This window comes from Mauremys reevesii, linkage group 1, assembly GCF_016161935.1.
Source record: "Mauremys reevesii isolate NIE-2019 linkage group 1, ASM1616193v1, whole genome shotgun sequence".
Classification (NCBI taxonomy): Eukaryota; Metazoa; Chordata; order Testudines; family Geoemydidae; genus Mauremys; species Mauremys reevesii.
In genome coordinates this window covers 42,149,236-42,162,920 of record NC_052623.1, presented here as the reverse complement: position 1 = coordinate 42,162,920, position 13,685 = coordinate 42,149,236, and the positions used below count along the sequence as shown (strand labels likewise).

At 38.4% G+C, this 13,685-nt stretch overlaps 2 protein-coding genes across 16 annotated transcripts in view; one reads left to right on the top strand and one right to left on the bottom strand.

Annotated features, from left to right (window-relative positions):
* The window catches only part of C1H11orf65 (chromosome 1 C11orf65 homolog), a 29,197-nt gene extending 28,284 nt beyond the window's left edge, over positions 1-913 (top strand). For all 10 annotated transcript variants that reach the window (XM_039526882.1, XM_039526842.1, XM_039526860.1 and 7 more), the window contains one exon: positions 472-913. In XM_039526882.1, the coding sequence (XP_039382816.1) occupies positions 472-653 (182 nt within the window). In that variant the 3' untranslated portion in view covers positions 654-913. The remainder of the gene's footprint in view (positions 1-471) is intronic.
* The window catches only part of ATM (ATM serine/threonine kinase), a 134,493-nt gene that overhangs the window by 9,777 nt on the left and 111,031 nt on the right, over positions 1-13,685 (bottom strand). For 4 of the 6 annotated variants that reach the window (XM_039526715.1, XM_039526708.1, XM_039526734.1 and 1 more), the window contains exons 61-64: positions 13,535-13,598; positions 12,506-12,642; positions 12,208-12,382; positions 8,566-9,050 (exon numbers count right to left, since the gene is read on the bottom strand). In XM_039526715.1, the coding sequence (XP_039382649.1) occupies positions 8,925-9,050; positions 12,208-12,382; positions 12,506-12,642; positions 13,535-13,598 (502 nt within the window). In that variant the 3' untranslated portion in view covers positions 8,566-8,924. Of the gene's footprint in view, positions 1-8,196; positions 8,287-8,565; positions 9,051-12,187; positions 12,383-12,505; positions 12,643-13,534; positions 13,599-13,685 lie in introns of those variants that run through there. The other 2 variants (XM_039526744.1, XM_039526748.1) reach the window with 2 other exon arrangements.

Genomic DNA, 13,685 nt, shown 5'->3' with positions numbered 1-13,685 from the left:
AACTCTGTTGAGTTCTATAGATTTACTAATGAGTTACTCTACTGGGAAAGTAGAATTTGGCCCACAGTTTATTCTTGCGGGGGAGAAAAAGGGAATCTCTTTCATTGTTGGAAAATTAGACTGTATTTGCATTTGATTTTTTTTTTAACAGTGGTACAGGATAAAAGAAAAAATAAAGCACTGCTAGCAAAGCATGTTTCCTAAAGTTGTTTTTGTTCACTCTAATTTCCTCAATCTCGCTAACACAAACAGAACTTTTTAAGCAGGGTTGTTCAAGTGTGCTGAGTTTCTGAGTTTAATCTTTGATATTTTAAAACAGTGTTATATGTTTTTTTTAAAGTTACAATGTATGAATATTGTAAAGAGAAAGGAATTATGATAGGTCAAAGTGTGACTGTGGGACAGTTAGTTTAAACAATATCTATATTACCTCTCAGATTTTTCTGACCTATATTTCAATTTTTTTTTTAGGTTTCCAGTTTATTGCATCACAACATGATCCATGTGAATTCTCACAGCTACCCCATGGAAACATCCAGGAAACACCAACCCCTAATCCATTACCTTTAAATGAAACAGACTTCAAGTCAGGGACATTTATAACACCATTAAACTCACCTTGTAATCTCCCAATGGGTAACAATTCTGAATGATAATTTTGCTCCTATTCATTAGAATACTATTTTGCTCTACTTCAATTTGATATGATATGGAGCTATAATTTCAGCAGTTAGAGCTGACTAAACAAGAAATCTGCATGTAAAACACAAATGTGCTGCATGATTCTCTCCTCTATAAAAACAAATTACAACAGTATCCAAAACTGGTTTGAATCAGTCATAATGTGCTAATAATAACCTCCCCTACTTTTCTCCCTCTTCTAGAACACCTACATTCTATACAATAAAATTATGCCAAATGCTTCAGCAAATATTATAGCGATTTGTTCTTTCTATAGATTTTTTTCCAGACTCTAATATAAAGTGGATGCTTACAACCGATACATATCACTTCCAGGACTTTTAAGCTTCAAAATGTTTTGAAAACAATTACGAGTCCATTAAGCCTTGCAGTACCGCTGTGAGCTAGCTATGCATTACCCCCCATTTTAGCAGTGAAGAGACTGAAGGTTAAGTGACTTGCCCAATGCTATCTTCTTGCTTCTATTTGACACACACTGTTACAGTCAGAGTTCTAAAACCCAGCAGATCCTACAGTGTATCAATGGAATTTGCTGCTATGAAGGCAGAGCAGCTATTGAATAGTTACATTTCAGAGCAGGGCTGAATGGAAAATGTTAACCTTGGTCTGAACCTACCTGAAAACAGGGGGCTGGTGGGAGGGGGGCTCTTTTTTGTTTTGAACTAGAGTAACATCATTTCATGTTTCTTAGTAGCGGGTCTACAGTGCAAAAAACCCTCTAAAACAAACTAATGGGAATTAGTCTGAGATGGCAGAACATATAATGACCATATTGGGTCAGACCAAAGATCCATCTAGCCCAGTATCCTGCCTTCCAACAGTGGCCAATGCCAGGTGCCCCAGAGGAAATGAACAGAACAGGTAATCATCAAGTGATCCAATTCCCTGCCTTTCATTCCCAGCTTCTGGCAAACCATCCCTGCCCATCCTGGCTAATAGCCATTCATGGACCTATCCTCCATGAATTTATCTAGTTCTTTTTTGAACCCTGTTATTGTCTTGGGCTTCACAACATCCTCTGGCAAAGAGTTCCACAGATTGACAGTGCGTTGTGTGAAGAAATACTTCTTTTTGTTTGTTATAAACCTGCTGCCTATTAATTTCATTTGGTGACCCCTAGTTCTTGTGTTATGAGGAATAAATAACACTTCTTTATTTTCTTTCTCCACACCAGTCACGGTTTTCTAGACCTCAATTATATCCCCCCCCAGTCTTCTCTTTTCCAAGTTGAAAAGTCCCAGTCTTAATCTCTCCTCATATGGAAGCCGTTCCATACCCCTAATCATTTTTGTTTCCCTTTTCTGAACCTTTTCCAATTCCAGTATCTCTTTTTTGAGATGAGGCAACCACATCTGCTCGCAGTATTCAACATGTGGGTGTTCCATGGATTTATGTAGAGGCAATATATTTTCTGTCTTATCTATCCCTTTCTTAATGATTCCCAACATTGTTAGCTTTTTTGACTGCTGCTGCACATTGAATGGATGTTTTCAGAGAACTATCCACAATTACTCCAAGATCTCTTTCTTGAGTGGTAACAGCTAATTTAGACCCCATCATTTTATATTGATAGTTGGGATTATGCTTTCCAATGTGCATTACTTTGCATTTACCAACATTGAATGTCATCTGCCATTTTGTTGCCCAGTCACCCAGTTTTTTGAGATCCTTTTGTAGCTCTTCAGAGTCTGCCTGGGACATAAATATCTTCAGTAGTTTTGTATCATCTGCAAATTTTGCTACCTCACTGTTTACCCGTTTTTCCAGCTCATTTATGAATATGTTGAATAGGACTGAACAGACCCCTGGTGGACATCACAAGCCATTCTGAAAACTGACCATTCCTAACCTTTGTTTCCTATCTTTTAACCAGTTGCCAATCCATGAGGACCTTCCCTCTTATCCCACGATAGCTTACTTTGCTTAAGAGCCTTTGGTGAGGGACCTTGTCAAAGGCTTTCTGAAAATCTAAGTACACTATATCCACTGGATCCCCCTTGTCCACATGCTTGTTGACCCTCTCAAAGAATTCTAGTAGATTAGTGAGGCATGATTTTGCTTTACATAAATCAAATTGACTCTTCCCCCAACAAATTATGTTCATCTTTGTGTCTGACAATTTAGTTTCAACTAGTTTGCTCAGTACTGTGTTAAGCATTGGGTATAACTAAACTTTTTAGTGAAGACTGAAGCAAAATAGACAAACACCTCAGCCTTCTTGGTGTCATCTATTAACCCTTCTTCCCTGCTAAGTAATGGACCTACATTTTATTTTGTCTTTCTCTTGCTCCTAATATATTTATAAAATCTCCTCTTATTGACTTTTGTGCCCCTTGCTAGGTGTAACTCATTTTGTGCCTTAACCTTTCTGTTTTTTTCCATCCATCCATACTTAACTATTCTTTTGTATTCATCCTGAAAAATCTGTTTCCACTTCCTGTAGAATTCCTTTTTGATTTCCAGACATAAAAGAACTCCAAATACAGCTATATTGGCTTCTCACTATTCTTCCTTTCTTTCCTTCTCATTGGGATAGTTTGCTCTTGTGCCTTTAATATGGTCTCATTGAGATATTGACAGTTCTCCGGAACTCCTTTTTCCCTTAGATTTTCTTTCTGTAGGACCTTACCTACTGGTTCTCTGAATTTGTTAAAGTCTATTTTTTTAAGTTCATTGTCCCTATTCTGCTGCTCTCACACATTCCTTCCTTCCCTTAAAATCAATGAATGTATCATTTCATGATCACTTTCACCCAAGTTGCCTTCCACCTTCAGATTCACAACCAACTCCCCACTGTTATTCAATATCAAGTCTAAAATTGTTGCAGCTCCTCCTCCTGGTTACTTCTTCCACCTTCTGAAACATGAAATTGTCCACAGTGCATTCCAAGAACGTATTCTAGATTTTTGCATTTTGTTGTATTGCTTTTTCAAAAGATGGCTGGGTAGCTGAAGTGCCCCATTACTACCAGGTCTTGTGTTTTGGATATTTGTTCTAGAAGTGCATCATTGACTTCTTCCTCCTGACTTCATGGTCTATAGCAGAACCCCTAGCCTGATTGTAATATCAAAACAAAACAGTTTCGCTTAAATAACCTTTACAAAGTTTATCAAGAGGATTTTTTTGGGGGGTGAGACTTCCCTTGTTATACCTTACATTAAGGAATTCATTCCAAAACAACGGGAGGGGGGGGGTGACAAAAAAAGCTGACCTTTTGCTTGGACTAACGGGTGAAACATTGAATAAACCAAAGATTGTTTTGGCACTTAAAACAACTTATAGGCTGTAATCTGTTTCAGGACTTTCTATAGCTATTTTATATATATATATATATATATATATATATATATATATATAGTGAAGGGAGGGGTTGCAAACACTTTGGCAGATGGGATGTGTGTGTGTGTATATATATATAGAGAGAGAGAGAGAGAGAGAGAGACAGACAGACAGACGGACACACCCCTGCACTCATGGCAGGACTATGTATTATCTAGACCATTTAACCTAAGTAGGAGATATGGTATAACTCGTCTTATACATCAACTTCTGTAAATTGATTCCAAGTCATACTTGTGTGATAAAAGCGAGATATTTAACACACCCTTCTCTATGCATTCCTTCTCTACAGCAGCTCCCAATTTTTCCAATCATTGTCATAAGAACATAAGAATGGTCCAAAGATCCATCTAGCCCAGTATCTTGTCTGCCGACAGTGGCCAATGCCAGGTACCCCTGAGGGAGTGAACCTAACAGGTAATGATCAAGTGATCTCTCTCCTGCCATCCATCTCCATCCTCTGATAAACAGAGGCTAGGGACACCCTTCCTTACACATCCTGGCTAATAGCCATTAATGGACTTAACCTCCATGAATTTATCCAGTTCTCTTTTAAACGCTGTTATAGTCCTAGCCTTCACAACCTCCTCAGGCAAAGAGTTCCACAAGTTGACTGTGTGCTGTGTGAAGAACTTCCTTTTATTTGTTTTAAACCCGCTGCCCATTAATTTCATTTGGTGGCCCCTAGTTCTTGTATTATGGGAATAAGTAAATAACTTTTCCTTATCTACTTTCTCCACATCACTCATGATTTTATATACCTCTATCATATCCCCCCTTAGTCTCCTCTTTTCCAAGCTGAAAAGTCCTGGCCTCTTTAATCTCTCCTCATATGGGACCCGTTCCAAACCCCTAATCATTTTAGTTGCCCTTCTCTGAACCTTTTCTAGTGCCACTATATCTTTTTTGAGAAGAGACCACATCTGCATGCAGTATTTAAGATGTGGGTGTACCATTGATTTATATAAAGGCAATAATATATTCTCCGTCTTATTCTCTATCCCCTTTTTAACGATTCCTAACATCCTGTTTGCTTTTTTGACCGCCTCTGCACATTGTGTGGACGTCTTCAGAAAACTATCCACAATGACTCCAAGATCTTTTTCCTGATTCGTTGTAGCTAAATTAGCCCCCATCATATTGTATGTATAGTTGGAGTTATTTTTACCAATGTGCATTACTTTACATTTATCCACATTAAATTTCATTTGCCATTTTGTTGCCCAGTCACTTAGTTTTGTGAGATCTTTTTGAAATTCTTCACAGTCTGCTTTGGTCTTAACTATCATAAGCAGTTTAGTATCATCTGCATACGAATAGAATTGGTCCTAGGACTCACCCTTGGGGAACACCACTAGTTACCACTCTCCATTCTGAGAATTTACCATTTATTCCTACCCTTTGTTCCCTGTCTTTTAACCAGTTCTCAATCCATGAAAGGACCTTCCCTTTTATCCCATGACAACTTAATTTACATAGGAGCCTTTGGTGAAGGACCTTGTCAAAGGCTTTCTGGAAATCTAAGTACACTATGTCCACTGGATCCCCCTTGTCCACAAGTTTGCTGACCCCTTCAAAGAACTCTAATAGATTAGCAAGACATGATTTCCCTTTACAGAAACCATGTTGACTTTTGCCCAACAATTTATGTTCTATGTGTCTGACAATTTTATTCTTTACTATTGTTTCAACTAATTTGCCTGGTACTGATGTTAGACTTACCGGTCTGTAATTGCCGGGATCACCTCTAGAGCCCTTTTTAATATTGGTGTTACATTAGCTATCAATTAATTCCAAAACCTCCTCTAGTGACACTTCAATCTGTGACAGTTCCTCAGATTTGTCACCTACAAAAGCTGGCTCAGGTTTGGGAATTTCCCTAACATCCTCAGCTGTGAAGACGGAAGCAAAGAATCCATTTAGTTTCTCCGCAATTTCTTTATTGTCTTTAAGCGTTCCTTTTGTATCTCGATCATCCAGGGGCCCCACTGGTTGTTTAGCAGGCTTCCTGCTTCTGATGTACTTAAAAAACATTTTGTTATTACCTTTTGAGTTTTTGGCTAGCCGTTCTTCAAACTCCTCTTTGGCTTTTCTTATTACATTTTTACACTTAATATGGCAGTGTTTATGCCCCTTTCTATTTACCTCACTAGGATCTGACTTCCACTTTTTAAAAGATGCCTTTTTATCTCTCACTGCTTCTTTTACATGGTTGTTAAGCCATGGTTGCTCTTTTTTAGTTCTTTTACTGTTTCTTAATTTGGGGTATACATTTAAGTTGGGCCTCTATTATGGTGTCTTTAAAAAGCATCCATGCAGCTTGCAGGGATTTCACTTTAGTCACTGTACCTTTTAATTTCTGTTTAACTAACCCCCTCATTTTTGCATAGTTCCCCATTTTTAAAATTAAATGCCACAGTGTTGGCTGTTCAGATGTTCTTCCCACCACAGTGATGTTAAATGTTATTATATTATGGTCATTATTTCCAAGCGGTCCTGTTATAGTTACCTCTTGGATGAGCCCCTGTGCTCTACTCAGGACTAAATCGAGAGTTGCCTCTCCCCTTGTCGGTTCCCATACCAGCTGCTCCAAGAAGCAGTCATTTAAAGTATCGAGAAATTTGTGTACAAGCACTTTAAAAACTTGTTACTGTTTATTTGTCTGCCCTTTTCTATGTGTCCGATTCTTATGTGAACGTTTCTTGTCTGATCTGGCCCTTACATTATCCTCTTCCATCCTCTGCTCCTGACTATAACCTAGAGAATCTCTATCAATAGACTCTCCTCTAAGAGAAGGAGATCCACATGCTCCTCTGCAGCAGTCGGCTTTCCCCATTTCCTAGTTTAAAAACTGCTCTGCGACCTTTTTAATGTTAAGTGCCAGCAGTCTGGTTCCACTTTGGTTTAGGTGGAGCCCATCTCTCCTGTATAGACTCCCCCCATCCCAAAAGTTTCCCCGGTTCCTAATGAATCTAAACCCCTGCTCTCTACACCATCATCTCATCTATGCATTGAGACTGAAGCTCTGCCTGCCTACCTGGCCCTGCGTGTGGAACTGGGAGCATTTCTGAGAATGCCACCAGAGAGGTCCTGGATTTCAGTCTCTTCCCTAGCAGCCTAAATTTGGCCTCCAGGATGTCTCTCCTACCCTTCCCTATGTCATTGGTACCTACATGTACCACGACCACCGGCTCCTCCCCAGCACTACACATAAGTCTATCCAGATGCCTCGAGAGATCCGCAACCTTCGCACCAGGCAGGCAAGTCACCATACGGTTCTCCCAGTCATCACAAACCCAGCTATCTATGTTTCTAATGACTGAATCTCCCAGTACTAACACCTGCCTTTTCCTAGTAACTGGAGTTCCCTCCCCCAGAGAGGTAACCTCAGTGAGAGAGGATACCCTAACACCATCTGGAAGGAGGGTCCCAACTACGGGAAGGTTTCCCTCTGCTCCCATTGACTGCTCTGCTTCCCTGGGCCTTTCATCCTCCTCAACAGCACAGGGCCTGTCTGACCGGAGGTGGGACAACTCTACAGTGTCCCGGAAAGCCTCATCAACATACCTCTCTGCCTCCTTTAGCTCCTCCAGTTCTGCCACTCTGCCTCCAAAGCCCGTATGCGGTCTCTGAGGGCCAGGAGCTCCTTACACCAAATGCACACATATGCCACCTGCCCACAGGGCAGGTAATCATACATGCTGCACTCAGCGCAATAAACTGGATAGCCCCCACTCTGCTGCTGGGCTTCTGCCTGCATTGTCTCCTGCAGCTACCTAGTTAATGAAAAGGTTTTGTTTAAATCAAGAAGTTTTGAATGTAGTTTAGTTTACAGGTGTTAAAAAACAGCAAGTGAACCTTGCCCCCTTCCCATTCCCCTTCCAAACTCCCTTGTGAAACTCCCTGTTAGCAGCCCCTGGTTGCTTGCGCACTGCTTTTTAAAGCCCTGGCCTTCTTGATAGCCCCACCCACTGACTAAGGCTCAGCCAATTAGCAGAGGCTTCTAGCTTTCAAACCTTACTTTGAAGCTCATAGTTTCCAACTGCCAGCCACAGCACACGGTCCTTCAAACAACCAAAACAAACAGACAAACACAAGCTCAGCGCACAGCAAGTAACACCCAAACACAAACACGCACTACAGACAGCCACTTACCCCAAGGGTGCTGTATTTTCTCCTACTTCACCTGGAGAATTCCCTTGCGAAACTCCCTGTTAGCAGCCTGTCTTCACTCCCTTGCCCCTGCTAAAATGATCAGTTTAGTTAATAGTGACATTTAAATATCATTTTAGATTTTGGTATCAACATTCAATAAATCAGTGGAGCAAGGGGAGTTCATACTTTCAAAGTCTTTGTTTCAGGTTGTCTGCAGACTCTACAAGACAACACTGCAGAAGCTTACACTAGGTTCAGGCTTTGAGCCACAAAAGTAATAATAAAAACATATATCTTCAACTTTTAACAGTCACGCAATTGAATTTCACTACGTTAGTCTTAGCACTCATTGCTAACAATGATATCTTTATTGAAATTTTTTCATGGAAGCGTTATAGCTCTTGCAGGTACAGAAGATTAATATTCATACAGAAAATACAATATCATGCATTACCACATGCAAACATAAAATACATTTTATGAATTCACAACTTCTCGGTTTTAAGCAAAGAGTTTTTTGTGGTGAAATCAGATGTGTATTCTAATATGTATTCTTTAAGCCCAAAGTTCCATAGCAATATAACTCACTTCATAACTAATGGGAAATTAATTAGAAAGTGTGTGTTGTTGGTCATTAGACATCATGAAAGGTTCCAGTTTGACAGTTATGGAGACTGAAGTCTTCACTTTCCCCAAACAGCCTGGCTTCCCCACACTACCCTGCCAACTTAGCTCCATCGCTGTTTTGGAGAAATCTTCTCTAGTGGTAGAAATGGTAGGTTCAGTCTCCAGAGTCCATTGAAATCTGTGGCCTCTTTGCTGAGATTTGAAGTTGGACACTTGTCCAACTGAAACTGCATAAACACCAATAATTCATTTTACATATGCAACAAAGTTGTCACTGGCTTTAAAAAAATATAAATCTAAATCTATTAAAAAAAACAACAACCCTTCCCTTCATATCATATGCTCACAAAGGCCTAATATTTTCCTTAGAAACAGTCTATAAAAAATTCATCACATTTTTCAAGCACATAACAATTAACATACTCCAGGGAAATACTAGAATATAAAAAAATGCAATATAACATGGCTTCACATATTTTTACCTTACTAATATAGTAAATGTATATGGCTCTTCGATATTAATCTACCTTAGCTTCAATGCTACTGCACTTCAGTTTCTGCCTAACCATTATTCAGAACAAAATGCCATTCGCACTTCATGTATTTATTAAAGGTCTTTTCTGGGTGTCTCATATACAAAGGAAAATCCAGGCACGTGGCTCAAAAATATACAGTTTAGAATATTCACTTTTCCAGTTCTTACTTTTAAAAAGAGAACTACTGCAACATACAAAAACCGAAAGAAAACTCAATGCTTAAATGGTCTCTGTTGGGTGGCATGGAGTACTGTGGCTTGACACTGGTAAATTCACTGTAATTAGTTTAACAAGGATAGTGTAACAACTGAGTCCTCAGAATAAATGCTAGTGTATCACACATTAACATCACTTAATTAGGTATTCCTCCACAAAAGTAACGTTGTTAATGTAAAGTTAATACATCATCTTCCATTATAAATAATGAAAGCATACATAATTTATATACATTTCTTTTTTGCCATTAATGCAGTGTGGGCAATGAAAACAGATTGATTAGTTTCATTTTCTGGTCCTCATGCACACTGAGTTCACACAACACTATAGGGGAAGGTTTAGCCCATCTCTGAAGCTAAAAATTAATGAACAGTTTATTCATATTAGATTGATGATTTATTTTAACACAAAACCTAAATGTTGAGCTTACCTAGTTGACAGTGTCCCTTTCGAGGGGATTCTCCATAACAGGTGCAGTCGGGATAGAGTTTACCCAAACACTTATGTGCTATATCTATGCATGTAATAGGAGCTAAAACCCTGGCCCAATTAAACGTGAGTCTCTTACAGTGATTTTGGTGTTTTTTAGAGGAATAGTGACAAAATTGCAGGCCGTTAAATCAATAGCCCGGATTTTCAAAAATAAGTGCCTAAAGTTAATTTCATATTTAGACTTCTAGATAAGTTACCTGACATTCTTAAGTGCTCAGCATCCAGCAGCTCCCACTAAAGTCACTCAGTACATTTGAAAATCGGGTCACACTTATTTAGCAGCCTAACTTTAGGCACCTATTTTTGAAAATCTTGGCCAAAGGTTTTTTGCTCAGTGTCCTCCTGCTTGCCAACCCACAGGTGCATGCCAAGACCCTTCTCCTTTTCCTAGATGATGTCATTAATACTACAGTATAGTGGGGTACATGTCCCATTAGACATGTTTAATTCTGAGGTGTAGCTACAAACTACCGTCGCCCTAAAGGAAGTCAATTTCACTCTTCCCTTACTCTCTAGAGTAGGAAACCCAGGATGCAATTTTAATGCTGAATCCAAGAACTGATGAGTGTCAATATAAATGTCTGGATATTAGAGAGACAAGGTGGGTGAGGTAATATCTTTTCTTGGACCCACTTTTGCTGGTGAGAGACAAGCTTTCAAGCCACACAGAGCTCTTCTTCAGGTGTGAGAAATGTATATTAGAAAGCTTGTCTCTCTCCCCAGCAGAAGTTGGTCCAATAAAAGATATTACCTCACCCACCTTGCATCTAACAGAAATGTGTGGTTGCAGCATCACCAAACTAAAAAAGACTTATCTTAATTTCTACCAGCAGTCTGGAATAAAATGTCTGTAGAAAAAATACAATTTAAAATTACAATGAAATGGCAAAAATAAGGCAAACTAAAGTCAGTGAAATGCTAAATTAGGCCAACACTCCACCATTAACTTACACTGCTATGAGAAAGGCAGAAAGTCCATATTAAGGATTGTGTTGAATTTTGTCAGACTTTGTATCTTTTATTTGTACTTTTTTAAATAAAACAAAAAATATTTCAGGAAGGATTTTAAAAAGGCATAACATGGACACTATGGACTCAACAGATTTCCCTATTGCACATGCTTATTGACTGTCTTACGAAGTGGCAAGCAATGAAATGTAACTAGTAAAACTGCACAGACTCAATAAACAAGTTGTGCATTCAAAATATAACTTTAAAGCCTCCAAGCACATTTATTTCAGGTATCAAAAGAGTGTTTGCTCTTGAGCTAGACCCTGTATGTCAGATTTCAGGCCAGGATATTTTAATAGGTGAGCTGGAGATAAAGTTAATGTCATTGCTTAAAACGCTAAAAATCATGGTTTATACAAGGAAAGTGTCAAAACAATTTAAGCTACAGCAGCACAAAAAGCAGCACTATATTATACTTGGCTCAAAGATAATTTCTCTAGAAAATACTGTGCAATAATGTCCCATTTTCTCATCATCAGCTGTATAATTAGGCTATATAATACACAAGAACCTATCGGTTCATTGGATATGAAATTATTTTTAGCGCTAAACTTTTATATTTAACATTTCCCTTTTTGTCGTTTTGTCCAGTATCACTTCAACATCAGCTTTAAGATACAGTGTTTCTTCTTCTTTTGTAACACATTTAAGTGACTTATTCAATGTCTTTTAGCTTACAAATCATTCATTCAGTAGAGGTAATAATATAGTCTGTAAATGTTACACAAATCAAGCTCTAAATGCTTAACTGATATCCAAGATTAGATGAATGTTTTTAAAAGGTTTTGCAAGAACACTGTACATGCCATCTCATTGCAAGCAAAAAGTATCTATTCTTGGAAGGTCACAAGATTTGTTTGGTATGGTATAGGAACACCAGAATACTGCACTTGGGGTTTTGTGTATGGTGAACACAGTTCTGGAGATCAACAATATAATCTGATAAAAATCATTTAAAAATTAAACATTTGTTTCAGTACTACTGCTTTATAATCTACACAGTTGATTCTGATATAGTATTTCCATTAAGAAACATCAATATGAAATGCTGATCCAGCCACTCCTCCCCCAAAATCAAACAGGTTTCCTATTCACTCTTTAAAACCTACTGGATACTCCAAGATCATACCCAGGCCTTCCACCCTGGAAAGAGCCGACTGAGGTTTTTGGGATCCATGGCCTGCTGTATGAGAAGGTTCACCTGTCCTCCCACACTGAGCACTGTTCCCTCCTCTACACCTTTCAGCTTCTCCTGAAGCCTCATCAGGACACGTTCTGCAACTTTGTTAAAACTCTGGTCATCTCTGATAGCAAAATAAAAATGACAAATAATCAGATTATACATGGAGCCCAAATAGGATGAACAATTTTGGGTAAGAAGAGAAAAGTATAAAATCCAAGGCAAGAAATAAAGAAGCATCTCTTACCTGGCTTTTCTGTTACATTCCTGATCACTGGTGTTGAGTGTGGAGTTGATGTCAGCCTCATCCTCTGGTCTCTGTTGCAAATACAATGCTTTCAAAGGATTCATGGTCCAGTCAAAGAGAGGATCATAGAGCAGCACCTACATAGGAAAGAATTATCTGTAAATTAAGTTTTAAACTACAACTAGTTCAATGCCCTAAAAGGAAGAGATAAATAAAACTGATGTCCATGCTAGACACGTGGGTAAGATCCTCTTAGTTGGCACAATCCAGTAGAATCAGAATGTCTCAGTTAAGCAGACATGGTCCAGAATCAAAACCCTGCACCTCTGACCATCCCCAGACATTGGAGAACTTCTGATCCCATCCAAATTTTGCTGCATTGGCCCATCTCTACAATTAAAATGTCATTATATTTAACAATTAAATATTGCTATTGGTTTTCAGTACACAATCTAATGCTTCTTTTTAAATTCCTTTTTAATTTTCAAATTATTAAGAAGCTTGTGTAGCAAAACACTGTTGTTTCTCTTATTTTGCTGAGTGTTTGGTTTGTGTTAGCATTGTTTTATGGCTGTGCCTTGAATATTATGTTCTTTAAAAATAACATCATGTTGCCAGGGCAAAATACCCAAACTGATATTTTCTATTACACTGCATGAAATCACAACATTTTGTCTACTGAAAGTACTGTATAAAAGAGATTTAATTCCCATGGCATTGGTCCTGGTAGGAATGCTATATTTCTCTCTGACTGGAAGTTTCTGGATACTGAATGACAGGCAATTTATTTTAACAATTTATATGCCTGAAACGGTTACCACAGCAATGTGAGCTGGTGACTGTTTTGAAAAAGCTACATGCATGAGTAATTCTGGAAAATGCAATGGAACTACAATATGAAAAAGCTTGTTACAAATATTCATTTGTAGCTGACAGTAAGAGTCATAACATTCCAGTCTGTATATAAGAAGGCAGGGAATTAAAAGTTTTCTTTCAGTTTTCCATCAGGAAGCATGAAGAAACATTTACCTCCACGATAGTCAGCAAAGCTTCTTGGGAATTTCTCATAACAGCCATAGTCTTCTCACAGCATCTACAAAAGTTTTTTTTTAAAAGCACATTCTTGGATTTTCTCCCATTTTAGTAAAACCAAAGAGTATTTTTCTATCATTTAAACAAC